At 41.1% G+C, this 27,225-nt stretch overlaps 1 protein-coding gene across 2 annotated transcripts in view; it reads left to right on the plus strand.

Moving 5' to 3' along the window:
* Positions 1-27,225, plus strand: part of CCDC150 (coiled-coil domain containing 150) — a 76,329-nt gene that overhangs the window by 33,183 nt on the left and 15,921 nt on the right. For both annotated transcript variants that reach the window (XM_077487723.1, XM_077487724.1), the window contains exons 8-19: positions 10,854-10,897; positions 11,571-11,663; positions 14,347-14,454; positions 14,597-14,721; positions 15,120-15,297; positions 17,464-17,532; positions 19,640-19,732; positions 19,982-20,065; positions 20,262-20,369; positions 20,454-20,516; positions 22,540-22,668; positions 23,685-23,854. In XM_077487723.1, the coding sequence (XP_077343849.1) occupies positions 10,854-10,897; positions 11,571-11,663; positions 14,347-14,454; positions 14,597-14,721; positions 15,120-15,297; positions 17,464-17,532; positions 19,640-19,732; positions 19,982-20,065; positions 20,262-20,369; positions 20,454-20,516; positions 22,540-22,668; positions 23,685-23,854 (1,264 nt within the window). The remainder of the gene's footprint in view (positions 1-10,853; positions 10,898-11,570; positions 11,664-14,346; positions 14,455-14,596; positions 14,722-15,119; positions 15,298-17,463; positions 17,533-19,639; positions 19,733-19,981; positions 20,066-20,261; positions 20,370-20,453; positions 20,517-22,539; positions 22,669-23,684; positions 23,855-27,225) is intronic.

Below are 27,225 nucleotides of genomic sequence, written 5' to 3' on the forward strand. Positions count from 1 at the left end.
TTTCTCTGCTGGGAGTGAGCTGTGCAACGCGCAGTATCGCTTATACGCGACCCCGCAGGCCATGAGACGGCATATATGCGTATGCTCAGTGGGAAGGTGTTAAGATACCAATACCTTGTTCTTATTGCCACTTCCCAGAATGCTGTTTAAAGGAAATCTTTGGTAACAGAATACACCTTCTTCATTTTATAACATCACCATTGTAATAGCAATGCAAGACAATAGTTTATTTTTTTACGAGCCAATATAAGCTTACTCAAAAAATGTGCTTTTATGTTTTGAGTGCTGCCTGTCTGCTGGTCATCTCTTTCCACAACTTTCTGGATTCCTTGCAGTTGTTGTGGCCTCTCCTCGGCTAATTACTTTCAGTTTCTAAGGACTACATTTTCCATTCTATCTTGTTGCCTGCCAGGAGTGATTCCTGTACTAACTCTGCATCCTGAAACTCGTCCTCTCAGCACCTCTTTAGTGCAGAAGGCAGGCTCTGTGGATTCTTTAGCACAGCAGTACCCATCAACAGGGCTTAGTGAATATGTTTCACAGACTTCAAGAAAGTTCTGTAAATGTCTGGGGATCTCCACAAATTAAATTTACATACTTTTAGATGAATAGAAATAGGTTAGAAACAATTAAAATACAATGTATTGTATTGTATCCATTAAATGTTTTTAACAGCTCTGGTAGCAGCGTTTCTCCATAGTGTTTGTATATTTCTGCTGGCAAGTCATCTGGTCCTGGAGATTTCTGATTTGACGGTCCTAATACCGCCTGTCTCACCTCCTCCAATACTATGGGGGCATCCAGTGCCTCCCTATCTTCCTTAGTGACGTATGGGATCTTCATCCCTGAAAAATTCCCACATCTCCCTACCTGGGCGCTATATACTTTTTCACAATAGTTTTTGAATGTGTCTACAATTTCCAGGACATGTGCCATTATCCTACCCCCATCAGTTCTAATGGCGGGTATAACAGTGGTATATGTGTTTGCCCCCACCAATTGAGCCAACAAATGACATGCACTCTCTCCCTCTACATAGTAACGTCTCTCAAACATCAGCGTATTCTCCGCTTTTGCCAAGAGCACGTCATTATATTCTTGTTGTGCTTTTACCCAGTCAAGAAGCGCCTCAGGGGATGATCTTACTATATATTGTCTTTCCGCCTCTTTAACCTTATTCATGATACGTTTTTCCTATTCTCTAGTTTGTCTTTTTACTCTTGCTACATGTTGTATTAGCACCCCTCTAAGGGATCCTTTAAGGGCATCCCAGACAACTCCCAGAGGCACCCTGCCAGCATTAATACTCATAAATTCTACCAGGGATGATATCACTCCCTCTTCTTCCCCTATTATCTCTAACCGATGTGGACTTATTTTCCACTCCCTCTTACAGTGCTCCTCCCCCTGACTCACTGACGCTACCAATGGAGGGTGGTCTGAGAGGCCCCTAGGCATATGTTTCATATTCTTATTTTCAATGGTTTTTATTTAAGTTTTTTTACAGTACAGGGAAAGACCTTAAAATCTATTTTTTTTAACTTATAACAGTTTGCATACTTTTCCAAATACCGTATTTTCCAGCGTATAAGACGACTGGGCGTATAAGACGACCCCCAACTTTTCCAGTTAAAATATAGAGTTTGGGATATACTCGCCGTATAAGTCTACCCCTCTTCCAACGCACACCAAATAAAAATAAAAAAAACATCAGATTTGATTTCAATATGGTAATTTTAATTCAAATGCTTATCTCATGCAGGTCACTTGTAAACATAAGGCTGTTTTTCATCAAACATAAAACAGTGAAAGTGGATTAAACTTTTTTCCTAATTCACTCAAAAGCTGAAAGGAAGGATAAGACAATAAACCCATGGGAGCTACCATGCTGTTTGTTTTCTAAGCTGTCAACCAAACTGGAACTGATGATGATAAGAGGAAGATAACAAACAATAGAGAGAAAGCAAGTGTTGGGCGAGTTAGCAACGCCCATCATAACTGCAAGCTAACGTATTTTTACAGATTTTGCTGGCATGACAGTTTCCCTTTAAAAGCCTTCAAAATCCACCTGTTCGTCATCTGATATCATAAGTATATCAATGATATCTTGTTATACATTTGTAAAGCAGTCATCATATGGATCGAATTCCGTATCAGATGGTGTGGTCTCAGCTTCCTCTTCTTCGGCTTCCTCTTCCTCATCTTGCCACAAGTAGTCATCCTCCATACCATCTAATAAATTTGATATGCCACACTTCTTGAAAGACTTACTGTTTCTGCATCAATATCATTCCAGGCTTTTATGACAAACTTGCACAAAACACACAACTGTGGAGCACGCATGTTTCCTCCTTTTGTAAATGACTTTTCGCCTATAACCATCCATTCATTCCACTGTTCTCGAATGCGGTCTTTAAATGGCTTGTTTAGGCACACATCCAGTGGCTGTACCAACGATGTCAATCCTCCAGTAATAACTGCTGCATCTGTGTTTAGTCTTGCAAGCCTTTGCTTGGTGCTGGGAGTTAAATGAGCCCTGAACATATCCCACATCAGTAGACTACATTTTTGAATAAGTCCCCCTGGTCGCCTGCTCCATACATTATCAACCATAGCTTTACCACTTCTTCATCCATCCAGCCTTTTTCATTCACATGTACAAAACAACCAACAGGGAACTTGAGTTTTGGCATTGTTTTTCTTTTAAAAATAATCATTATTAGACACAATTAGATTTGGCCCACTGAAGTGCAAACAAACGTATTTTATTTCGTGTCACTACATAACTGTTTTGGCGATGCTCATTCACCATGTCTGCTACATGTTTCAAGTTCTGGCCAATGTGGGGTGCCCCTTCTTAATGCACACTTACCCCTTGGCATACTCTTTAATGCTTTTTCATTTGCTTTCCAGTCCCGAACCATCTTTTCTGTTACTCCATACTGTCTTGCAGCAGCGCAGTTATTATGTTCCATGGCAAAGTTTACAACTTTGAGTTTGAAACTGGCTTCATATTTCTTTCTTCTTGCTGGTGGAGCCATGGTGGGGTTTTGACTGAAGGACATTTGTATACTGTACTGTATGGTATGTATGGTACTGGTGCTATACTGTATGTACAGGTATAGATACTGGTGCTGTACTGTAGATACTGGTGCTGTACCATACAGGTATACTGTAGATACTGGTGCTGTACTGTAGATACTGTGCTGTACTGTACAGGTATAGATACGGTACTTGTGCTGTACAGGTATAGATACTGGTGCTGTACTGTACAGGTATAGATATGGTACTGGTGCTGTACTGTACAGGTATAGATACTGGTGCTGTACTGTACAGGTATAGATACTGGTGCTGTACTGTAGATACTGGTGCACTGTATGTACAGGTATACCGGTAGATACTGGTGCTGTACTGTATGTGGTATAACAGCCACCTTACCAGCGATTTGCTGGTTGTTGTAAATAAATGATATTCTGATTGGTCAGCTCTCCCTGCCTGCCCAGCTCTCCCTGTCTTCAAGACTAACGCAAAACACTCCCCTTTCACTTGTCTGGCCCGCCCTTGTATCCTATTACCGTACCTCTGCCTCTCAGATCTCACACGTGCACGCCTGCGCCGCTTCACTCCAGTCCTCAGGAGTGAAAGATCGTCAGAGTCAGAGAAAGAGGTATGGTAATAGGATAGAAGGGCGGGCCAGACGGGTGAAAGAGGCGTGTTTTTTTGGTGCCGCTGTATGTATTTTTTTTTTTCCGGGCATCCCAGACGCCTGCAGCTTGTAGCTTGCATACAGGGAGGATGCAACGGTGGCTGCGGCATTTTGGAACTCCCTCCACGGTGACCACAGAGGTTTCCAGTCCGCCCTATAAGACGACCCCCGACTCTTGAGAAGATTTTAATGGGTTAAAAAGTCATCTTATACGCTGGAAAATACGGTACATAATACAGGTACAAACGATATCTTTTATTTTTTTCCTTTTTTAGACTATTTTTCATAGTTTCTAGTACCTGTTTTGCCTTATCCTCTACATCAGTTGTGGTATATTTCATATTCTTAACAAAATGCAGTACTTCCTCACTACCCAGGGCCAAGTCAATCCTAGAGAGCATGGAGTGGGTTTTCAAATGGGGGAGGAATATATTAGCCAAAATGCATGCCATACTCCCAAAAGTGCAATATAAACAGATATACCGGCCTCTTTCATCTATACTAATCTGCCTGCAGGAGAACCCCATCCCTGATCCAATCAGAATACTCACTCCTCTAGAGTATGAAGTATACACCGAGTGATATTGGGTTTGGAAATTTCTCAATTTTAAGTACGTTATTGTCTCTTTCGTTAGGTGCGTCTCATGCAGGCAGAGTTTAGTAGCTTAAGGCCCCTTTCACATATGCGGAATGTATGTCCGTATTTCATCCATCCGTTTGCGGATGAAATACGGACATACATGCATTCTTATGGGATAGCGGGTGTCTACGGATGAACATCCGCAGATACCCGATATCGTCCGCCTACGCTATTGTCTGATTTTGCAGACGGAGGAAAATCCTATTTTTCTATCCGTCTGCAGAGCGTATCGAATGAACACGGACAGACGGTCCGTGTTCATCCAATCCCCCATAGAGGAGAGCGGAGAGCTGACAGGGTGGTCCCTGCACAGTGTGCAGGGACCGCCCTGTTGTCCGCCGGCTCAGCGGGGACAGACGGAGCGATCCCTGCTGAGCAAGCGTATCATCACGGGGCGGATCATTACTGATCCGTCCCATGTGAAAGGGGCCTTATATGCTGTCACCGCAGAAAAAACAGCAGCTCTTTTTAGTCTCTCAGTCCTCGAACATTCCAAGAACATATATTCACAACTTTAGAGTCCATAAAAGAACAATTTATCAAGTTAACAAGTTATCAATAGCTTAAAGGGGTTGGTAAGGGTTTTTTTTTTTTTTTTTTTTTTTAAATAACAAACATGTCATACTTGCCTCCACTGTGCAGTTTGTTTTGCACAGAGTGGCCCCGATCCTCGTCTTCTGGGGTCCCTCGGCGGCTGTCTCGACTCTTCCCCGCAAGAGCTAACCCCCCTCTGGGAAGCATTCTCCCGAGGGGGTTAGCTTGTGGGCGCTCTCCCGTGTGATACACTTGGTGGCCATAGCCTGTATCAGTCGGCCCCGCCCCCCGGCGGGCCGCGTCATTGATTTGATTGACAGCAGCGGGAGCCAGTGGCTGCCCTGCTATCAATCATCCAATGAAGAGCCCACAGGAGCCTGGGGAAAGCAACGTGGGATCACTCCCACAGAGATTCGGGGCTCAGAGAAGTAAAACGGGGCTCGGGGGGGCCCAAGAGTGCAAGGTGTTTTTTCACCTTAATGCATAGACTGCATTAAGGTGAAAAAACACAAAGCTTTACCACCCCTTTGACATTTTATAATATAGCTAATAATAACTTTCCTTTTTATCCACATTATCCTCCTTTCCTCGCCTTCATTTAATGCATGTATCTCTCTATATATAATGTAATATGTGAATACCGTGTACTTTAGACATGCTTCCACATGCTTCTCAAATTTCTTTGTAGTGCTTTTAGTGAAAAAAATAAGTAAAACGGCTTTACCTGTCCTCTCACAACACCCTTTCGTCATCCGCCTAGACCCTCACTGAACCTGTGCAAAAAATATTTAGATTGAATGTTTCTTGTGTAATATTTTTTACCCATCCATACAAAAGAAGAAAAAAAAAAAAGATCAAAAACAACAAAAAATAAATAAAACAACAAAAAAAAAAAGACAGAACAAATACACAAAAACCCTTTCACACTCTACATCTGGCCCTCGCTAGGCCTATACACGGGGGCATTTAAAGTGAACCTTTCCTGTGATCAATCTGACGTTTCTTTTCTCCTCCTTCTTCCCTCCCAGCGAGAAGAGGAAAAAGACAGGAAGAAAAGAAAAAAAAATCTCAAAAAGTGGAAACACACATCTACCATTCCCCTTCCCATAGGGCAGCTCCCCTCCCCCCTAACTAACTAATAATTCATAAATCACCATTTCAAAACTGGAATATTATGCTCCATATTTAATCTATTGGATGCTACTCTTTATCTTTTTTTTTCTGCTTTGTATTTTTTTTTTTTTTCCACCCATGCTAGAGCCATGCCATGATTTTTAATTGCTGCAGTCTTTTCTTAATCTCCATAATCTTGGCTCTTTTCTTCTGCAATTCTAGGGAGAAATCTGGAAAAAATAAAATTTAACTCAATTGTAGTGTATGTCTCTCTTTTCCCTTGCTTTCTGGAGTATGATGTGTTTATCCTTCAAATAGAGCATTCTTCCCAAAAATGGGCCAGGCTGACCCCCTGGCAGTTGCACTCTGTATGGCACTCTATGTGATTTCTCTATTGCAAAGAAAGGGGAGAAAGACTCTTTCCCAAAGATTTCCATAAGCCATTTCTCCATTAACCCTACAGAGTTACAGCCCTCACAGTGTTTTGGGAGCCCCAAAATTCTCACATTGTTCCTATGCAGTCTGTTCTCCATATCCTACATTTTGAAGGTATATGCATTAACTTTTTCACTGATTATTCTCATTCCCTGCTTTAATGGGTTCAGATCATCCTCCACCGAGCTCATCCTCCCCTCTAAAACTGTTGTCCATTCCCACACTTTCTATACATTGTGTCTTAAAAAGTGAATCTCCTCTCTTATCCCTTTTTAAGTTGCTCAGTGATTTAGAATAAAGGGGATTTTCAAGAGTTCACCGCTTGTAGTACTTCCTTCAAAGAGGGTTCCTTCCTTCCCACAGCACCCACTTCCAAGGACAACATTGGATTTTCCGTTACCACTGCTACCTCTGTTCATGCACCAATCCCCTGCTGTCCCTAACTTTTCCTTGCTGTTGGGGCCCCCGCCTGATTTTTGGCCTGTGAAGAAGTTTGGCTGCTTTTAACTGGTGTATGTGCAAATGTTCCAATTTAGCTGCTGCTTGATTTCCTTTATCATTTACTGAGCGTTGTAGCTGCGGGTTTACAACCTCTTGGTGCAAAGCCTCCTCAACCTTCTTCTTAGTCATATTTACTGTTGCTGATATTAATGTAAAGCTAATTAAATGTAATATTAATACCACATGTAAGAGCGGTAAGGATGTGTAATTCTCTTCTAAAGGCAGTGGTTTCAGTAGGGAGCATCGATAATTTCAAAAAACTTAGATGGGCACCTGAATGACCACAACATACAGAGATATACAATGAAATACTGACATAAAAGCACACACACAGGTTGGATTTGTGCCTTTTTTTTTCAACCTCACCTACTATGTAACTATATCAAAAATAACAACAAGAAAAAGAGTCCCCAGGGTGTCTGTTGCAGGAGGGTTTATCAGGCCACCCGAAAAGCAGGCCTTCAGTCCCCCTGGTCTGTTCTCACCTCCTCTCTACAGATCACCACCAATATCCCTGTCTCTGTTACTTCTTTTGGGAGTTGATTTTTCCCAGCCTCCAGATCCAAGCTTTCAGCTCCCTGCCAGCCTTTTACACTGACACTGAAAATGTCTCTGTTAGGTGCAGCGGATGTCTCTCACCCCTCCGCCTTCACTCAGCCAAGCCAGCTACTGACTCGGAAAGCCTCTGCTTGCCACAGAGCACCCTGAGGGTTAATATTGCGGCTCTCAGCTCTCTATACTTGGCTCCTTGCCAGCCACACACGCTGCCATTGGAGCTGTTCCTCCTTCGGACAAGCGCGGCGGGAGTCTCTCACACTGTTGCCGCTGCTCAGCTAGACCAGCTGTTGAACCGGGGGCTCCGGTGCCGTATAGTCGTGGGGTTACCTCTGCTCAGCCCTGTGGCTCTCACTCATCACCGGCCAGCTTCCACCACCCCCATCGGCATCTCAGAATATCCAAAGCAGGAGAGGGAAAGCTGCCACACACGTCCTCTCACATCCTCATCTGGTCATGCCCCATAGTCCCACCACTAGGGCAGTGAGGGGCATTCCTATATTCAAAGAACCTATCGATCAACAGTTTGAATCCCTCTTTAAAATCCAGTTCTCGCTGGTGGGCCCTGTCACTTTCATTTGTTAAGGCTTGCAGAATGGTGAAAATCACTTAGCTCTGGTTCACACTAGTGCGATTTCAGATGTGACTTGGGTTGCACAGAATGACATGACAATGAAAATCACATTAATTTCAATGTTGCCCATTCACAATGCGATGAAACTGTGATGCGAGTTTGGGAAAGATATGGGTACTACTTTGGTGCAATGCAGTGTGATTTTGTGCCTCAAAGACTTTAATGGAAATGCACAAACACCACATGTACATGCTTTTTTTAGTGCATTTTTGGCAGTTTTGTAGTCTCCTCCTGCGACAAAAGAAAATGCATCCACATGAAAAAAAGACATGAAAAATGCACTACAAGATCACACTGAAATCGGATCAAGTTGCAGCTGCATTAGTGTGATCCTAGCCTGCTGTGCAATTGTGTTTTGACAGTGGGGACTCCTCTGCTGTCAGAATACAATGATCAGTACTGCAGCCGATTGGCTGCATCACTGATTGAAGGACAATTTTCCAATTAGCTGGTTTGAGATAAGTCGATCATTTGATCAACTTTTTAGGAAAAGGGAACAGCCATAGATGTATCAAAATTTGGCCAGTCCCTGCTGAACCATTTTGATCAATCTATGGGCAATCTTTAAGCTTCAGCTGTGAGGGCTGCTGAAAGTTACAAGTTCTGGTCTGCGGACTCTGTATCCAAGGAGCACATGAGCTGCATAGTCTTTAGGGGACAAACTCCCAAAATTTGGTTCTCTGGCCAACTGCAAAGTCTGAGGTAAGAAGCTTGCTAAACTCAGATAAGCTTTTATCAGCACTAAGTTTAGCCCTGAATTTGCAAACGTCACATTCTAGTCCAATTAGTCATTTCAAATGTTTGTCCATTGGAGGTCAGACATCACTAGCTGGTTACCTCTGGACATGGAGGAATGGTCAATAAACCTGATTGCATCCCCAAATCTGCATTGCAGGTGGAGGAGACTGGGTCCCCTGATAGCCTGGTTCCACTTCATGCTGAACAGGTTTGTTTCTAGGTACAGAAGTAATTTAGTGATGGCAGGAAATGCTCTTTTGACTTTGTGAGTTAGCTGTTTGCGGCATTGCCTATCCCTCAGTTGTGCAGCTTTTTGATGAATGAGTAAACAAAATAGGATTTTTGTACTCATGTATAATCCTTTTCTTTGCGTCCACTGGGATCTACGCGTATGCTTGTGCTTTCAGTACTGCTGCTGCAAAACTGTGGCATTCTAGTAGGAGAGGTTATCCTGAGCTGGCCTACCCTTTATCTCTCATTTATCTTCATGTAGGCAGCAGTACAATCCAAAGGTGAAAGACTTCTCGTGTCCCTCAAAGTTTTATAGGGAGTACAAAAATGTTTCAATAAAATAGTTTTCATTCTAGAGTGGTGTTTAAAATCAGATACTGAACATCTGGATGATACAGCATTGGCTACGTTTATATTAAACAATCTGACCACCTGAAAATTGGGTTAAACATTCAAGGACAGTTGTGCTGTTTTAACTTGGACCCCTTGAACACAGGGCCATCTAGGTGCAGTGTGTCCCTCCCTGGTGCTTTTCATGTGCCCAGGAGGGACAAGTGCAGCGTCCTGCCCCGTTACTTGCGGTACCAAAGTCTATGGGAGGCTGCAGCCGAACAGGGCTGTGTGCTGTACAAAGTGGTGTTCATATTTAGGGCCCCTATGCATCTAGAGACGATGTCCTTCGTCCTTAGTCCCTGAACACATATGGCTCTAAGCGCTAATACCACTTGGTGCAGCGTTCAGCCCCATCCAGCCACAGCTTGCCACTTAATTTGACAAACTGTAGGCAGCAGGGGTGGACACTGTACCTGTTCCTCCCAGGCGCACTTAAATTCCAGGAGGGACGCACTGCACCTAGATGCCCCGTGTGCAAGGGGCCTAAGGCCTGGCAATGTTGGCTTTCTCCGCTTGATCAAAACAGTGTTTTAGTTGTATATGAAAATACATAATAGACAGCACAGTGTCTAAGTGGTTAGCACTTCTGCCTTTCAGCACTAGGATCATCAGTTCAAATCCCAACCATGACACTGTCTGCCTGGAGTTTGCATGTTCTCCCTGTACCTCTGTGGGTTTCCTCCCACACTCCGAATACATGCTGACATCCCCATCTAAATTGACCCTAGTATGTGTATGTATGAATGAGTTAGGGACTTTTGAACTGTAAGCTCCTTAAGGACAGGGACTGATCATCAATTGACGGTGCTATATATAAGTACATGTGATATTAGTGTTGAAGTTGGTATTACTACCGACTTAAAGAAGTTGTAAAGGCATAAGATTTTTTTTATCTTAATGCATTCTATGCATTGAGATAAAAAAACCTTCTGTGTGTAGCAGTCTCCCCAGCATCCCCTAATTACTTGGCTGAGCCCCATCTCTCTCCAGCGATGTCCACAAGTGTCTTAGCCATCCAGGACTTTCCTGCTGATTGGCTGAGACACAGCAGCGGTGCCATTGGCTCCCGTGGCTGTCAATCAAAGTCAGACAATCAGAAGAGAGAGGGGATGGGGAGGGGCTCCGTGACTGAATGGACACACAGAGCTGTGACTTGGCTCGGGTGCCCCCATAGCAAGGTACTAGCTGTGGGGGCACTCGACAGGAGGGAGGGGCCAGGGGCAGCGAAGAGGGACCCGAGAAGAGGAGGATCCATGCTGCTCTGTGAAAAACCACTGCACTTAGGAGGTAAGTATAACATGTTTGTTATTTTAGTATTATTATTTTTTAATTAGACTTTAAAAATACTTTTCAATATGCTTTTATCATTTCAGAAGCCAAAGATTCCCTTCTAAGCCAGCTGCAGGAAGATGTCAAAGTAAGTGATATAAAACCATAAAGCGAGCTAAACATGACTGAAGCATGATAATTTGCCAATGATATTACTAACCTATTCCATGTTGATCTAACACATCCTTATGGAATTTGTCTGTATTTCAAACATTTTGTGGTTGTGCACAGTGCTGTGTTCTAGTGATTGCTTGCCTTTGTGCACATCAATTATTTTCCTGCTGGATCACAGGAGGACACAGTGGATGCTAAGGTTGTAGGCATCAACGTTGTGAGATGATACTTGACTGAAAGCTCAACCCCTTGTATGTTGGGGAATACATTAGGGTTGCACCAATACAGATACTGGTATTGTTGTCGATACTAAGCATTTGCATGAGTATCGGTACTTGTGCAAATGCGCCGACACTAGAAACCGATACCTTAATATTCGGTTCTTTCTGGTCAGGGATTCATGCCTTTTCTTGTGGCCACTTTCCCAGTCACCTGAAGGTGGCAGCATAACCCATGTAGTAATGACTATTAACTCCTTTGTGTCCTGTGATGTGCGATTAAGCAATTGTAGCACAAGAGGATTGAGAGAAAAATCAGTTGTTAAATACCATAACAGTTTAGCAGATGACAATATACATGGGGTGAGTGGAAACTATATGGAGGTCTGTTGCATTGATCATATGCTTTTGACTCTGCTCTTATTTTAGATTACCAAACAAAAACTTGAAGCAGAACAGGCTGAACTTTCTCAAATCAAACTTGACTCTGCCACTCTTCATGGAGCAGCAGAAAAACTCCAGGTAACATAAAGAAAATGAATGTGTCACAGATCAGCAGCAAAGCTGATCTGCTAATTATAGCTCTACCACCTTGTTGCTGCACAGGACTGAGAGGTATAGACATTGCTGGATCTCACCTGCTGATTGATATAGCAGCTACACCACCAGTCCCCACTCAGCCTTTAAGGCCCCTTTCACATGGGCGAACCACAGGCGGACCCGATTGGACCATCCGTTGCCCTCTATGGAGTGGGGAGTGCCAATAGACATGTGTCTGTTGACATCCAATCCGATCCTACCTGCCAAAATAAGACAGGTGGGTGATCGGATGGCCGTCAGGTGTAAACGGGCAGGCGGTCTGTTTACATGTGACTGCATATAGAGGACAGAGGGCAGTGTCTGTGTCTGCTCTACATAAGTGGACAAGCCATCCGCCTGCTCAGCGGAGATCAGCGGAAAGATTCCCCTTTGAGCAGGCAGACTCCTGGTGGAGTTCACCCCGTATGAAAGGGGCTTAAATCAACCTCACTATTTTAGCTTGGCTTAAGTCAGGGGTAGGGAACCTCGGCTCTCCAGCTGTTTTGAAACTACAAATCCTATCATGCCTCTGCCTCTAGGAGTCATGCCTGTGATTGTTAGGGTCTTGCAATGTCTCATGGGACTTGTAGTTTCAAAACAGCTGGAGAGCCGAGGTTCCCTACCCCTGGCTTAGGTCAACACCTCTTCTCTTGACAATAGATTCATTTCCCAACCCAAGATTCCAATTTGTGTTAGTCCTTGGGGTTCTGCATTCATGGATACTGACTTTCCCTTGTATTTTGACCTGCTTTTTTTCCTGCTAGCCTTTACCATTGGCCTGTCCCCAATTGTTTAACCCATTCCCGACCAGCCGCCACAGTTGTACTGCGGCAGGTTGGCTCCCCTTGGCCCCTGGGCAATACCGTAACTGTATGTCGGTTCGCCTTTTGACCACTAGGGGGGCCTGCAATGCCGATGCGCGTGCCCAGTGGTCGCTCCACACAGAGACAGAACGGAGATCTGTCATTGTAAACATACAGATCTCCGTGCTGTCAGGGGTGAAGAGAGTGATCTGTTGTTCATACTAAGTACAAACAACAGATCACTCTCCTCACCCAATCAGTCCCCTCCACCCACAATTAGAATCACTCCCTAGGGAACACAGTTAACCCCTTGATCGCATCCCAGTGTTAACACCTTCCCTGCCAGTGGCATTTTTAGAGCACTGTATAAATACCATTGGTCTCAAAAACGTGTCAAAGTCCACCATAATGTCGCAGTCCTGATAAAAATTACTGATCACCACCATTACAAGTAAAAAAAAATAATAATAAAAATGCCATAAATCTTTCCCCTATTTTGTAGATGCTATAACTTTAGCACAAACCAATCAATATACGCTTAATTTTATTACCAAACATATGTAGAAGAATACATATCGGCCTAAACTGAGGAAAAAATTTGATTTTTTAATAAAAAATTGGGGATATTTATTATAGCAGAATGTACAAAATATTGTTTTTTTTTTTCCTTCAAAATTGTCCCTCTTTTTTTTGTTCATAGCGCAAAAAATAAAAACCATTTCCCTGTTCTGCCTAGCAACATGACGGGGATCTCCTGCTCCCAGTGATCAGGAGCAGTGATCTCTGTATTGTTCTAGTGAGCGCATCCCTCCTACGCTGAGGGAACACAGTTAACCCCTTGATCACCCCCTAGTGTTTAACCCCTTCCTTGCCAGTGACATTTACACAGTAATCAGTGCATTTTTATAGCTCTGATTGCTGTATAAATGTCAATGGTCCTAAAATAGTGTCAAAAGTGTCCGATCTGTCCGCCGCAATGTCGCAGTCACGATAAAACGCACAGATCGCCGCCATTACTAATAAAAACAAAATTAAACAATAAAAATGCTATAAATCTATCACTATTTTGTAGACGCTGTAACTTTTGTGCAAACCAATTAATATACGCTTAATGCGATTTTTTTCTTCTTATTTTTGTTAAAATTTAAATAATGTAGCAGAATACATATTGGCCTAAACTGACGAAAAAATTCGTTTTTTTTATATATATTTTTTGGGGATATTTATTATAGCAAAAAGTAAAATATATTGCTTTTTTTCAAAATTGTTGCTCTTCTTTTGTTTATAACGCAAAAAATAAAAACCACAGAGGTGATCAAATACCACTAAAAGAAAGCTTTATTTGTGGGGAAAAAAGGGCGTAAATTTTGTTTGGGTACAATGTCGCACAACCATGCAATTATGAGTTAAAGCGGCACGGTGCCGTATCGCAAAAAATAGCCTGGTCATTGAGCAGCCAAATCTTCCAGGGCTGAAGTGGTTAAACTGACTGTTGTACCATGCTCTGGTTCTATCCCTGCTCAGTTGCCTGAGGACTGCAACCTGGTACACCCACCAGTAAAGTCCATCAGTCAGTCCTTGCTAGATGCTCTAGGGAAGGTCTGTTGGCATGTACATGGACTCTGCACTTTGTTCCTTTTTAGGGCTCACACCCTCTCCTGATCTGCAGATAGCACAGAGGCCCCACTATCCAGTTTGTCTGTGAGACAGTGTACTTGTTTCTTGCAAAAAAAATTGTAATAACTTGAGAAATGTTTGATCTTTCACATCATCTTTCTGAGATTTATGTCTTATATGTATATATGTGATTTGTTGTATTACAGTCTTTAAACCAACAGCTAGAGAGTCAGTGCTCAGAGCTTACTGCTACTTGCGAAAAACTCACCAATGAGAATATCTACCTCAAGACACAGCACCAGCAAGATCTTAAGGTATCTTGAGGGTACATCTTTGAGGATATCCTTGTTGTAATGTTTAAATGTTATCACTGGTTATCATCTCCAACTTGTACTAGGTCTGCTTTATTATAACCACATGCCTATTTCATTAAATTCTGCATAAAATGTCTTACAGGTGGTGCAAGACACCATGTCACAAAAGCTGCAGAAACAAGAGCTTATGTTAAATACAGTGCAGGAAAGTTTGAATGAAGAGCTCCAGACCTTGCAGAGTCATCAAACAGCACTGGAGAGAGAACTGTTAGTCACCAAACATTTCTGACCTTGTTTCTGTTAGATATCAAAATTCTTTATTTAATATGGCATGACGGGTTAACTGATGACCATTTTTTATTGTATTGTAGCAAAATCAACAAACACATTAAATGCCCATGATAGCTAGATCATAGACTGACAAGGTTTATAGAATGAACTCTGCTGCAAAATTGTGATGTGTAACTTGATAACAATATTTCACTTGGATGTATAGTATATGCTTGAGTTATATAGCCACACATGTCCACCGAATTCTTATGGCAAGCTTCAAAATTAGGAAATCAATGCTATATAAATGATTATGAAAGCAACATGACTTTCAAGACCATATAGATTTGACTGTTTACTGTACCTATTTAAGATTTGCATTATAACTCACCCAGAGAGACTCTACGTGCTGAACACACAGAATGTCACAAAAGAATTGCACTTGTAAAGCAGAAGAATGCTGTGCAGAAAGTGAGGCAAGAGTCTACCATTGCTCGTCTGAGAGCAGACCTGGAATCTGCACTGAAGGGCAGAGTAGTGTTAGACAGTGAAAAGAAAGTTCTGCAAGAGGAGGTAAAATAAACCAAACCGTGTCTTGGCTGATAAACATCATGGTTTTGGGTCAATTTTTTTTAATTGTGTTTTTAAAGTTTGCGTTTTTTTTCAGTGTTCCTTTTTGTACGTTTTTAGATGCATTTTCACACATTGTGCATTTTTATTGCTTACCAATGAGAATGCATTTCCTGTAATGACGTCATGAGGGAATGTATAAAAAGGGGAATGGTGCGCTATTCCAAAAAAAGTAATAAACCCTTACCAATTACAAAACTCTGATAAGTGCCATATAAATACAACACAAATTTAAATCCCATATAACATTCCGTGAAAATATTTGCTTAGTGATAACATACACATATAAAGTAAAAATATTAATAAACGTCCAAATAAAACTCCTATGATTGTAAAGTCCACTTCCAAGACAGAATTAATTACCAAAAGATGTGAAATGTGGTATCCATCCATATAGAGATCGCTGTGTGTCAAAATGCTATCACCAGACACTTCTGGGTGCATTGCCTGCTCACCTTATTCTATTACCCATTACAGGTCATGCTGCGCCTTTGAGATGTTATGCTGTTGGTCTGGTGTACCTCCGGTCTATTGAACTCCTCTTGTAAGGGAATTTGTTCCCATTTTCAGTGTATACAGTTGAGGAAGCATGGCTGATTTTACACCTCTGTTTGCATCTGCTGCAGCAACTGTACCATTCTTCAAAGCGGCTGAGCACATTGTAGGTGAATTGTAGCTCGGCAGGTATCCATGTAACCATGGTATGACAAACTGCCATGTGCTCACTCACAACAAGTTGAAAATGCATGAACAAATGCATATAAATGCATATTACGTGCTGCCATAGAATTCAGTCAGCCAGAAAAAGTATAAAAATGCTGTAAAATCAGACTTGCCTCATATTTAACAACCCAACACAGCACACAGATATGAACAGCCTTGTTGAATGCAATGTATTTGTGTGACACATGCACTTTTATGCATTACAAAACACACATAAAAAAGCAAAGGTGTGAACCAGGCCTTACAACATGACAAGGGTTTCCCAGAGCACTATGGGTTATCTCAAGAGATATCACAGCAGTCGTCGTCCACCTTGAGGCTCAAACAAAGCCATCAGATCAGTGGTGAGTTACTTTTCTTTCACTTATGTGTGTAAAAAATATTCATTGTTATAATAAACATTAAGAAAATGATTACACAACCACAATACTATCCCTTTAAGGCCCACTATTTCTCATCCTCTTAAAGAGGAACTTTAGTAATTTTTTCAACTTTCCATTTATTAAATCTTCTTTCCTTGTTGTTTAAACTTTGAATAGTACCTAAAACATTTTTTTTCTGCCAGTAAATACCTTATACAGCCCACTTCCCGTTTCTTGTCTGGTAAAAAGCCTAGGCTTATGACATCATGCACAGCTCCCTCTCTCTCTCACTCACCTGAGAGTTTGCCAGGAAGGGAGGGCGGATGAGTCATAAGAGGGCCAATGAGAGCTGCAGAGCTGGGGGTGTGCCTCTGTGTAAATCCAGGAAGTGAACAGGCAGCAGCTTCAGCTGCCCACAGTTAAAATGGATGCAGCCAGACTCCGTGGAGGGAGATTTCTGCAGCATATTTGTCAAGTACAGAATCACAGTATATATAAAATATGTACTGTGTTTGGAGGGAAGCTTCAGAATAGCAAAGATATTTTTATTACAAATTATGTGAGCAGACTGCAGTTTCTTTTTAAAGTTAAAGTTCCTTACCAAATTTTTTAGGAATAGTTATTGCTAATTTTCAAGCATATGGCATGAGATAAGAGATTGGTCCTCGTCTTCCTCCTGCAGTGGACAGACCTTGTGTGCTGCAGAGCCCGGCACCGTTTCATTATGTGACATCACTCTCTGCAGCCGCCTTCTGTGAGTCCAGAGTGGAATTAGATTTACCAACAACTATGCAGTGCAAGGGGCTACCTGGTTGGATGTAAAACTACATTTTTTGTTTTTTTTAGCAACGCCCTCCCACTACATTGTTTTTGGTAACTCTAAGGGACATTGTACAAAGATTTAAAATTTGACTTAAATGTGTGTGGCCAGCATAAGACTTTAAACTCAGTCCACCAAGCTGAAGATGTCTGGTAATATTGCTATAAAGTACTTAGTATTTGTATTCTGTAAATGTTTTTGTAGCTGGATAGAGTGCAGAGTGACTTTCTGGAGAACAAACAAAACATGGAAATTCTACTGACTGAAAATAAGGTAATATAAAACCTATGCTGTAGATATTATACTATTACAAGTGATATATTTATCAGGTTTATTGTACTTTCACTGCCATAGTGAGGGGCAGTTATCAATGATGCCTAGCTTATAAGGTTTTTGACATATTTTTTTTTTTCCCCCCAAATTTGCTTTAAAGTTATACTAAACACATACTGTTTAATTTACAATGCCCCTTCTCTTTCTGCATGTGGATGACAGCACTGTAATTATTTATGTTAATTTTAAAAAATACAAGTACCTTTTTTTTTATAATTGATATACAGCTGTCACATGACCCAGCTCTTTACCAGCTCATCTGCAGGGAAACAGTGGCAGGAGGAGCTTGTAGTCCTCTGGCACGGGCCACATGTTCAAAATAAAATAAAAACAGCCTTTGGAGTTCAGAGTAAAAATAAATAATATCAATAAACTGTTTTAAATTGTCATACAAATATATATTTTTGAAATTTAAATCTTTATTATGTTTTGGCAATAACATGGTGTGGGTGGATTTCTGTCAGTCACAGCCTGTGTCCCACTCGTCCAGCCTGTCTCTTAGAATAAGAGGAGGTGAAGCCACCATCAATCAAGATGTAATATCCTGCACCCATTGTGTTTAGCTGGTTAGTGGGCATAAAGGAGGAGAGAGGGAGTGGGCTGTCATTTACCATTGTTTATATGTCCACATGTGTGACTCTATAGTCACATGGGCTGCTTAGATGTGATAGAGAGGAAATGTTTAGGGTAGAAATACTCAAACTGAGCATGTGTATTAGCTGCCAACACTGCTCTGCAGAAGTCCCAAACTTCAGCGGGGACATGGACAGGAGGGGGAGAACAGCAGGATCCACCAGTTTCTTTTTTGCAGAATACAGAAAATGAATCCCAGCAAGTGAGTCAGTATGAACAGCATGTACTACAGCATGCACTGATTTTAATGATGTTACTTTAATGACATTTTAAAACAACATGGTTTTAATATGGGAATTTAATTGTTGTCTTATTAGAAGCGAACCTGTCAGATCAGTGACTTGCTTATTTGTGAAAACAGGACTAAAATAATAGCCTAAAGCCTGCACCTGTTTAAAAAAATAAGTGAGCAATAGCAGCTCACATATTTCTATCCTTGTATGTCCACTTTGTAGCTGCTCTGGTGACAGCTACAAGGCTTTACAGAGAGCTTAAATTGATTACGTTTAAATAGAGATACTCTTTATTCATTGGTAAATATGCAACACAGATTACATTTTAGTGATCACATTTGTAATTACAAACTTTACACGTGGTGTTTTTTAAAAACGATTCCAAAATTAAATTAAATATGCAGACTCTGAACGCAGTTATCCAGCATAAACATCATTCATCTAACATGCATGTAAAGGCCCATACACACGGTCGGACTTTTTGACAACAAACATGCAAATTAGCTGTTTTGGAGCAACATCCGACTGTGTGTACGCTCCATCGGACAAACTTTTTCTGTTTTCATTGGACTTTTGTTGGCTGTGCGAACTGACAAACTTTCTGGCAACAAAAGTCCGATGGAGCAAAGTCCGACTGTGTGTACGCAAAAGCATCGGACTTTTGTACAAGGTACAAACACGCATGCTCAGAACCAATGCAAAAGATCAGACTACAATACAGAAGTTGACCAAAGGTGGCGCTGGAGTCATTGAAGTCCTCTTTTGAAGTGGTGTCAGTACGTTGTGATGTCACTAAGTTCGTGTTTGTTGTCAAAAAGTCCGACCGTGTGTATGCAATACAAACTTGTGGACCACGCCCTTTGTACAAAAGTCCACGGAAAAGTTTGTACAAAGTCCGACCGTGTGTATGAGGCTTTAGAGTTAAGATTAATTTCTGTCTGCGCAAGAAAGAGGTATGCATGACCCAGTTGAACATGAGAAGAGACCATGCAAAGATGCATATGGTTACATTAGCAGATGCAGTTCAAATATGTTACTTTGTGAGTAACAAGGTATGGGAAGTGCTGTAGTAATTGAAATTCTTGTTAAAGACCTGAAGGTGCGCTGCTCATTCGTGTGATTAAATTGTGTAAAATACTGTACTGTATGTGCTGCACCTGACATTATACTTTATACTGCAGCTAGAGTTAAGCTCTATGCAGGCTTCTCTGTTGGCACATGAGCAGGAAAATAAGCGACTTATGGATCAGCTGGCAGTGCTGGAGCAGGAACAGGTAAGGGGTGGTGTCCAGGTGCCCAGGAAAGGAATTATGATTTCATCTAACTTCTTTGTCAGCTCTTTATATATTCTCACGTTATATATTCTCACTTTGACTTATAGTATGCTCTGTGCCCCACTACACACTTTTGTAAATCTCTTACTATTTTCTCTTTTTTTGTAAACATATTTTTAGGGTAAATGGGGTGGTAAGTATTTTACATATTTATGTCAAATTTCATGCAGTTCTATTTTGCCTTTGTAGAATGCTAAAAGACAAGTGGAGGCGCTGCTGACTGAACTGACAGACAGTAAGAGTAAACTGGCATATGAAAAAGGAAAGCTGGAGGTAAGATGTTGGTTTGTAACTTTAGTGTAAATGTCAACCATTTGGCGTTTGTATATACTAATTCTAAAAAAAATGATCTTCAGTTTATTAAAAGATAATCAATACCTGACAAAGTACAGTGTATTAACACACTGCTTAGTTCTTATTATCTGTTTTAGCATTACACTTATATTCAAGTTTCATGTGTTTCATACAGAGCAGAGTACGTAAGTTACAGTCTGAACTGCAATCTATCTGTGATGCTCAGTTAGAGAATTCTAAGCTTCGTAAACTGCACGATGCTGTGGAGATGAAGTACACACAGGTACACACAGTTATCACTCAATGATGTGTTATTTGACTAATAAATGGCATAAACTGATTATTATTTTTTATTTCTTTCTTGTAGATCACTTCGGAGCTTGACTCTTGCAAAATCAGACTGCAGAGAACAGAGGCCAAATTACAGCAGGTGAGATGCTATGTGGCTCCATTGCATTTTTTTGTGCAACTTGTACATTTAGGCAGTCAAGGCTTACAGTAGATATAAAAAGTCTACTCACCCCTGTTAAATGGTCAGGTTTCTGTGAGACAAACATAAATCATTTCAGAACTTTTTCCATCTTTTAATGTGACCTATAAACTGTACAACTCAATTTAAAAATGAACTGAAATCTTTTAAGGGGGGGGGGGGGGGTTAAAAAAAATAGTTATGTTATAACTGGGGATGTAGCTGTGTTCAGAATTAAGCAATCACATTCAAACTCATGTTAAATAGGAGTCAGTATACACCTGCCATCATTTAAAGTGCCTCTAATTAACTCCAGATAAAGTTCAGCTATTCTAGTAGGTCTTTCCTGACATTTTCTTAGTGGCATCCTACAGCAAAACCCATGGTCCACTGAGGGCTTCCAAAGCATCAGAGGGATCTCATTGTTAAAATGTATCAGTCAGAAGTAGGGTACAAAAGATTTTCTAAGGCATTCGATATAACATGGAACACAGCCAAGACAGTCATAATCAAGTGGAGAAAATATGGCACAACAGTGACATTACCAAGAACTGGGCGTCGCCCCAAAATTGATGAAAAGACTAGAAGAAAACTGGTCAGGGAGGCTGCCAAGAAGCCTACGGCAACATTAAAGGGAGCTGCAGCAATAGCTGGCAAGTACTGGCTGTGTGGTACATGGTACAAGAATCTCCTGTATTCTTCATATGTCTGGGCTATGGGGTAGAGTGGCAAGACGGAAGCCTTTTCTTACCAAGAAAAACATCCAAGCCTGGCTAAATTTTGCAAAAACGCATCTGAAATCTCCCAGAAGCATGTGGGAAAACGTGTTAGGGTCTGATGAAACCGAGGTTGGACTTTTTGGCGATAATTCCAAAAGATATGTTTGATGCAAAAACACTGGACATCACCAAAAGAGCACCAAATACCCACAGTGAAGCATGGTGGTGATGGAAGCCTCATGCTTTGGGGCTGTTTTTCTTCAGCTGGAACAGGGGCCTAGTCAAGGTAGAGGGAATTATGAACAGTTACAAATACCAGCCAATATTGGCACAAATTTTCAGGCTTCTGCTAGAAAGTTGAACATGAAGAGGAACTTCATCTTTCAGCATGACAACAACCCAAAGCATACATCCAAATCAACAAAGGAATGGCTTCACCCTCACAATCTGACAGATTTGGAGTGTTTTTGCAAAGAAGAGTGGGCAAATATTGCCAAATCAAGATATGCCATGCTGGTGGACTCATATCCCAAAAAGACTGAGTGCTGTAATGGAATAAAAAGGTGCTTCAACAAAGTGTTAGTTTAAGTGTGTGCACATTTATACAACCATATTTATTTTATTTTTTTATTTTTACTTCTCTGCACCTAAAAGATTTCAGTTTGTTAATCAACTGAGTTGTACAGTTTATAGGTCACATTAAAAGGTGGAAAGAGTTCTGAAATGATTAACCATTGTCTCTTTTTTTTTTTTACATCACAGAAACCTGTCATTTTAACAGGGGGGGGGGGGGGGTAGAGTTTTTATATACACTGTATATACCAAAGACTCTGAGACCCCTTTCACACTGAGGCAGTTTTCAGGCATTTTAGCACTGGAGTGCTTTACACTGGGGCGGTGCGCTTGCAGGACGTTAGAAAAAGTCCTGTATATAGAGCTCCCAAAATGCCCCTGCCCATTGCAATGAATGGGCGTCGAAAGTGCTGCAACACAGGCAGTTTTAACCCCTTGTTTTGTCCGCTAGCAGGGGTTAAAAGCGCTCCGCTAGTGGCTGGAAAGCACCGATTAAACAGCGCTAAAACAAGCGCTGCCTTAGCGCTAATGCACGGGCGGCCCCAGTGTGAAAGGGATCTTAATCAGCTTTCATGAACATTTCCTAGAAAATGAACTGGTCTTGTACAGTAAAATCTAAGCTTTTAGTTTTGGAAACCAATGTGTTTGGTAGTATAATGCAGAGACCCTTGATGTGTTTGTATCTTTTATAGAGTGTGAACTTGTCGAATCGTAAGGAGGAGGACTTTACATTGGCTATCCAGGCCAGGGATGAGGCTGTAAGAAAAGAGAAAAAGCTCAGAGAACAGATCAAAACTCTTGAGGAGAAAGAGGAGCATAATGTAAGCAATACAGATAGAGTATCTATTTACAAACGGTTTATTTGAAAAATAAGTCTCAATACAGTTTGATATTACAATACATACACAGCATTGGGTGCACAAGGTATAAAAAAATAGTATATGTAACAAAGGCATAAAAGAGAGAGGTACATATCGAAAAATTTAGATTTAAGGCACAGAAATAGCGTCATGTAGGTACAGATCTCTTGCAGGCATGTAAGATGATGAATAGATTTACAAAACCAAGCAATGTATCAATAAAGAGAGATCCCATGGTTTCCATTTTTTTTCATATGTGATCATAGTATCAAATAGTGTGTGAGCGATGTGTTCTGATAATTTGATAGAAAGCATACGGTTCATAATTTGTGACCATGGTACAGTAGAGGAACGCCAGCTAAGAGCTATAGCCCAGTGTATTGGGCTAAATAAGGAATGAATAAGTCTGGCCTGTGCTACAGGAATGTCTGGAATTGGGAAGAACAGGAGGCACATTTTGGGTGTTAGTACAGATAGTATCTAATTAACTGTGCTCTAAGAAAGTGAGCCATTCAAGGAGAAAAAAAATATGTGATTTGATATGATCTCTTATGCCTACCACACACAATGAGAAAATTGGATAAAAAATACCACTTTCGGAATGATTGTCAGATAATATGATTGTTGGTATAGAGCTTTCAAGAGCAGATAATGACATGAAATTTTTCCGAAGTTACAAGCACAAAGATATTTTCCGTGCAATAACAGAACAAATGATTTTCATTTAATCAGTATAGTATTTGAAAGAATACATTACAATACAATACATTACATTATAACAGGAAGTTGTATTCTGTTTTTGAAGAATTTAACTCTAGTAACCTATTCATTTTCAAAAGGAGACTGACATGCAAAAAAAAAACCGGACGATCATTTGTCCGATATTCTCATTGTATGTACCAGGATTAAGTTTTGCTACATATATTTTTTCATTATATGATTTTTCATTAATAATTCCTGATAACTTTCACCTCCAGAGAGTAGTCCTCCAGCAGCAGCTTTCTGATGTCTGTGAGGAGAGAAGTAGAATGTCTGAAACTCTGGAAAATATCTTGTCCTCCCACACTAAGCTCCAAAAGGACTTAGAAACATTGCAGACTGAACTAGGGTGCAAAGATGCTGACATCGTAAATCTACATAAAGACAGGTGCAGTAAAATATATCTCATGTCTTTTAAAGTTTATCTGTAGTGAATTCTTAAAGTGGTGCTCCACACAAATAAAATGATGAAAATTTCTAAAAAAATGAAGATTATTTTTTTTTTTTATATAACTCACCTCTAAATCCCTGTTGCTAGGGGGTCCCTCGTTGTCTGCCTACATCAGTGCGTGGGCTGGTGACATCACTTCCTCTCGGCGCAGGAAGGGCTCAGCTCTGCCCCTCCCTCCTGTCAGTCATCTGGGACACCAGGCAGGTCCCAGGTGACTGCATGACCAATCACGGCACACGGCACCGCTCTCACACGCAGAGTGGGTGCCCAGAGTTGCAATGCCGGCGCCGCCGAGCGGAGGGGGGGGTGAGCGGGGCTTCGTTCCCCCGCATCGCTGGACCCTGGGACAGGTAAGTATCCGATTATTAAAAGTCTGCAGCTGTAGTATTTGTAGCTGCTGACTTTACATTTTTTTTTTTAAGGGGAACTCCTCTTTAAGTCTGAAAATGAAATTGGTCTAGGAATGTGCTGAAATGTGCTTTTAGTTGGATTTTTTTTTTTTTGTCCCTTTTTTTAATAACAGAATTTATTGAGCAACAAGCCACCACAACCTTTTGTTTTCTGACTGGAAGGGGGGATAGCCCATTATTGTGTTTGAAAAAGCCAAGGTGGATGAGATTATCAGACTGAAGTTTGATGTTTACCACAGCTAGGACAGAAAACCTAGTTTTCCTCAAATTTTATCAAATTTACTGGGGCATCCTCTAGTCTTGAAGGTTATTCTGCATGGAAATGCCTAATTTCTGTTATACTGTAATTGCTTAGCAATAGCAGAGTAACCACCAGCCTACCTTTAGAACTAACAGCTAGTATCACCATAATAATTTATGAGTAGGAGTTGCTCAGTGGCCTGGGCCACCCATTAGCCTATATACAGTTCCACACATCACCATATTAACACATTTTGGAGCACAAACAATGATTGTTCCGTGATGTAGTTCATTTGTACTAGAAGTCTAGTATATTCCTTCATCCATGCTAAACTGTGTGGATGGAGGAATCTGCACTGTCATGGATGTTGGCAGTTGCTTGAATACCCAAACAGTTACTTCAGCTAATAGGATGCAGTTATTATTCAGCTAACATTTTCAAACGGTTCTCATGATTTTTGCATTGAATAATGACGAGCTGGGTGGGGCTGACAGGGCCACCCATAGCTCAAATACAACAGTTAGATTACTTCAGGGGTACGCAACCTTTTGAAAAGTCGGGCCACTTAAGTAATTTGGTAACCAGCTGTAGGCCACAATTAAAATCAAGAAGTTGTAAAAGCAGAAGGTTTTCTTATCTTAATGCATTCTATGCATCCCTCCTGAATATATGTAAAACAGAATGTGATAGGGAGGCTGCATGGGGTGGGGTCACCATTGAGACCCCTGATGCTACATCAGTGGTTGGGGGTGTGGAGTAAAAACACGTCTCAACTATGGGGTTTTACAGCCCCCCAAACTGTAAATGTAAACAAGCCCTTACTGTCCTGAGCCCTATGAAGCAAATTTCACGCTGATGCACTGCAGTTTACCTTTCCTGCGGGTTAGCTGCACTTTGCTATAGACTTCTGTTATATCTTACAGGTGTGATGCACTTTCTGAAAGCTCCACAAAACTCCTGCATTCAGTAAGACATCGAGGGCCACATCAGAGGGCTTTGAAGGCCACATGTTGAGCACCCTTGGAATACTTTGTTACCACACAGTAAAATTAGCTGCTGATATCCATCCATTACTCACCCAAAAAAAGTTTAAAATCAAGCCAATTCAGATAAATGAGTCTTGGCCACTTTTACATGATTATTCAGATTTATTCACACAGTAAGCCCTTGTACACACGGTCGGACATTCCGACAACAAAATCCGTTGGATTTTGTCTGAAACTGGTGTTGCATACACACGGTCGGACAAAGTTGTCAGAAAATCTGATCGTTCGTAACGTGATGATGTTATTTAGTTACGACGGGACGACATTCAGGCTAGTAGCCAATAGCTTTGGTCTAGGAATTTGATCTGAGCATGCGTGCCACGTTGTCCGATCGGAATTCTCTACAAACGATCGGACAAAGTCCGATCGGATCATGTTGTCGGAAAAATTTTATATCCAGCTCTCAAACTTTGTTGGTCGGACATTCCGACGGAAGAAGTCAGAAGAAGCCCACACGGTTGGATTATCCGACAACGCGGTCCGATCGGTCATTTTCCGTCGGAATGTTCGACCGTGTGGCTAAGAAGAACACAAAGCTTACAGGGAGATTCGTTGGAATGAGATATTTTGTGCAGTACTGATTTTTTTTCTTGTTTTTCTGAATAAAGGGGTAACCTAATGCAAGAGTACCCCAGCTTTACTTTTTGATGATGGATATGCTTTAGAATGTATTTATTTAGGATCTCTCAAAAAACAAAAAGAAAACAAAAATGAAAAAAAAGAGAATGTATTTAGGGTGATGATTTAAAACTTGGTTACTGCGCAATTGTATTGCTGGGAAATATTTCACAGCTGAAACTAACTTTGGTAGGATACAGTGAGGGGGGAAAAAAGTATTTGATCCCCTGCTGATTTTGTACGTTTGCCCACTGAACAATATATGATCAGTCTATAATTTTAATGGTAGGTTTATTTTAACAGTGAGAGACAGAATAACAACAACAACAAAAAAAGACAATCGCATTTCAAAAAAGTCATGAATTGATTTGCATTTTAATAAGTGAAATAAGTATTTGACCCCTTTGCAAAACATGACTTAGTACTTGGTGGCAAAACCCTTGTTGGCAATCAGAGGTAAGACATTGCACACATCTCAGGAGGGATTTTGTCCAAATTCTCTTTGCAGATCTTCTCCAAGTCATTAAGGTTTCGAGTATGATGTTTGGAAACTCAAACCTTCAGTTCCCTCCACATATTTTCTATGGGATTAAGGTCTGGAGACTGGCTAGGCCACTCCAGGACCTTAATGTGCTTCTTCTTGAGACACTCCTTTGTTGCAAATCAATTTATAACTTTTTTGAAATGTGTTTTTTCTGGATTTTTTGGTTGTTATTCTGTGTCTCACTGTTAAAATAAACCTACCATTAAAATTATAGACCGATAATTTCTGTGTCAGTGAGCAAATGTACTAAATCACCAGGGGATCAAATCCTTTTTTCCCCTCACTGTACATGCAGATTCCCTGAAATGGTACTGCATGGACTACATGATAAACACATCTTGTCTTTTTATTGTGGCAATCTGCATCCAAGATGTTTGCATGTGGTTCCTTTGTCTAGAATTTGCTTCCATTTGTGTCTGGTATGGCTACATACCCTAATGCCCCGTACA

This window comes from Lithobates pipiens, unplaced genomic scaffold (genome assembly GCF_037356315.1).
Source record: "Lithobates pipiens isolate NorthernLeopardFrog02 unplaced genomic scaffold, aLitPip1_a1.2 Scaffold_18, whole genome shotgun sequence".
In the NCBI taxonomy this organism is placed as follows: domain Eukaryota; kingdom Metazoa; phylum Chordata; class Amphibia; order Anura; family Ranidae; genus Lithobates; species Lithobates pipiens.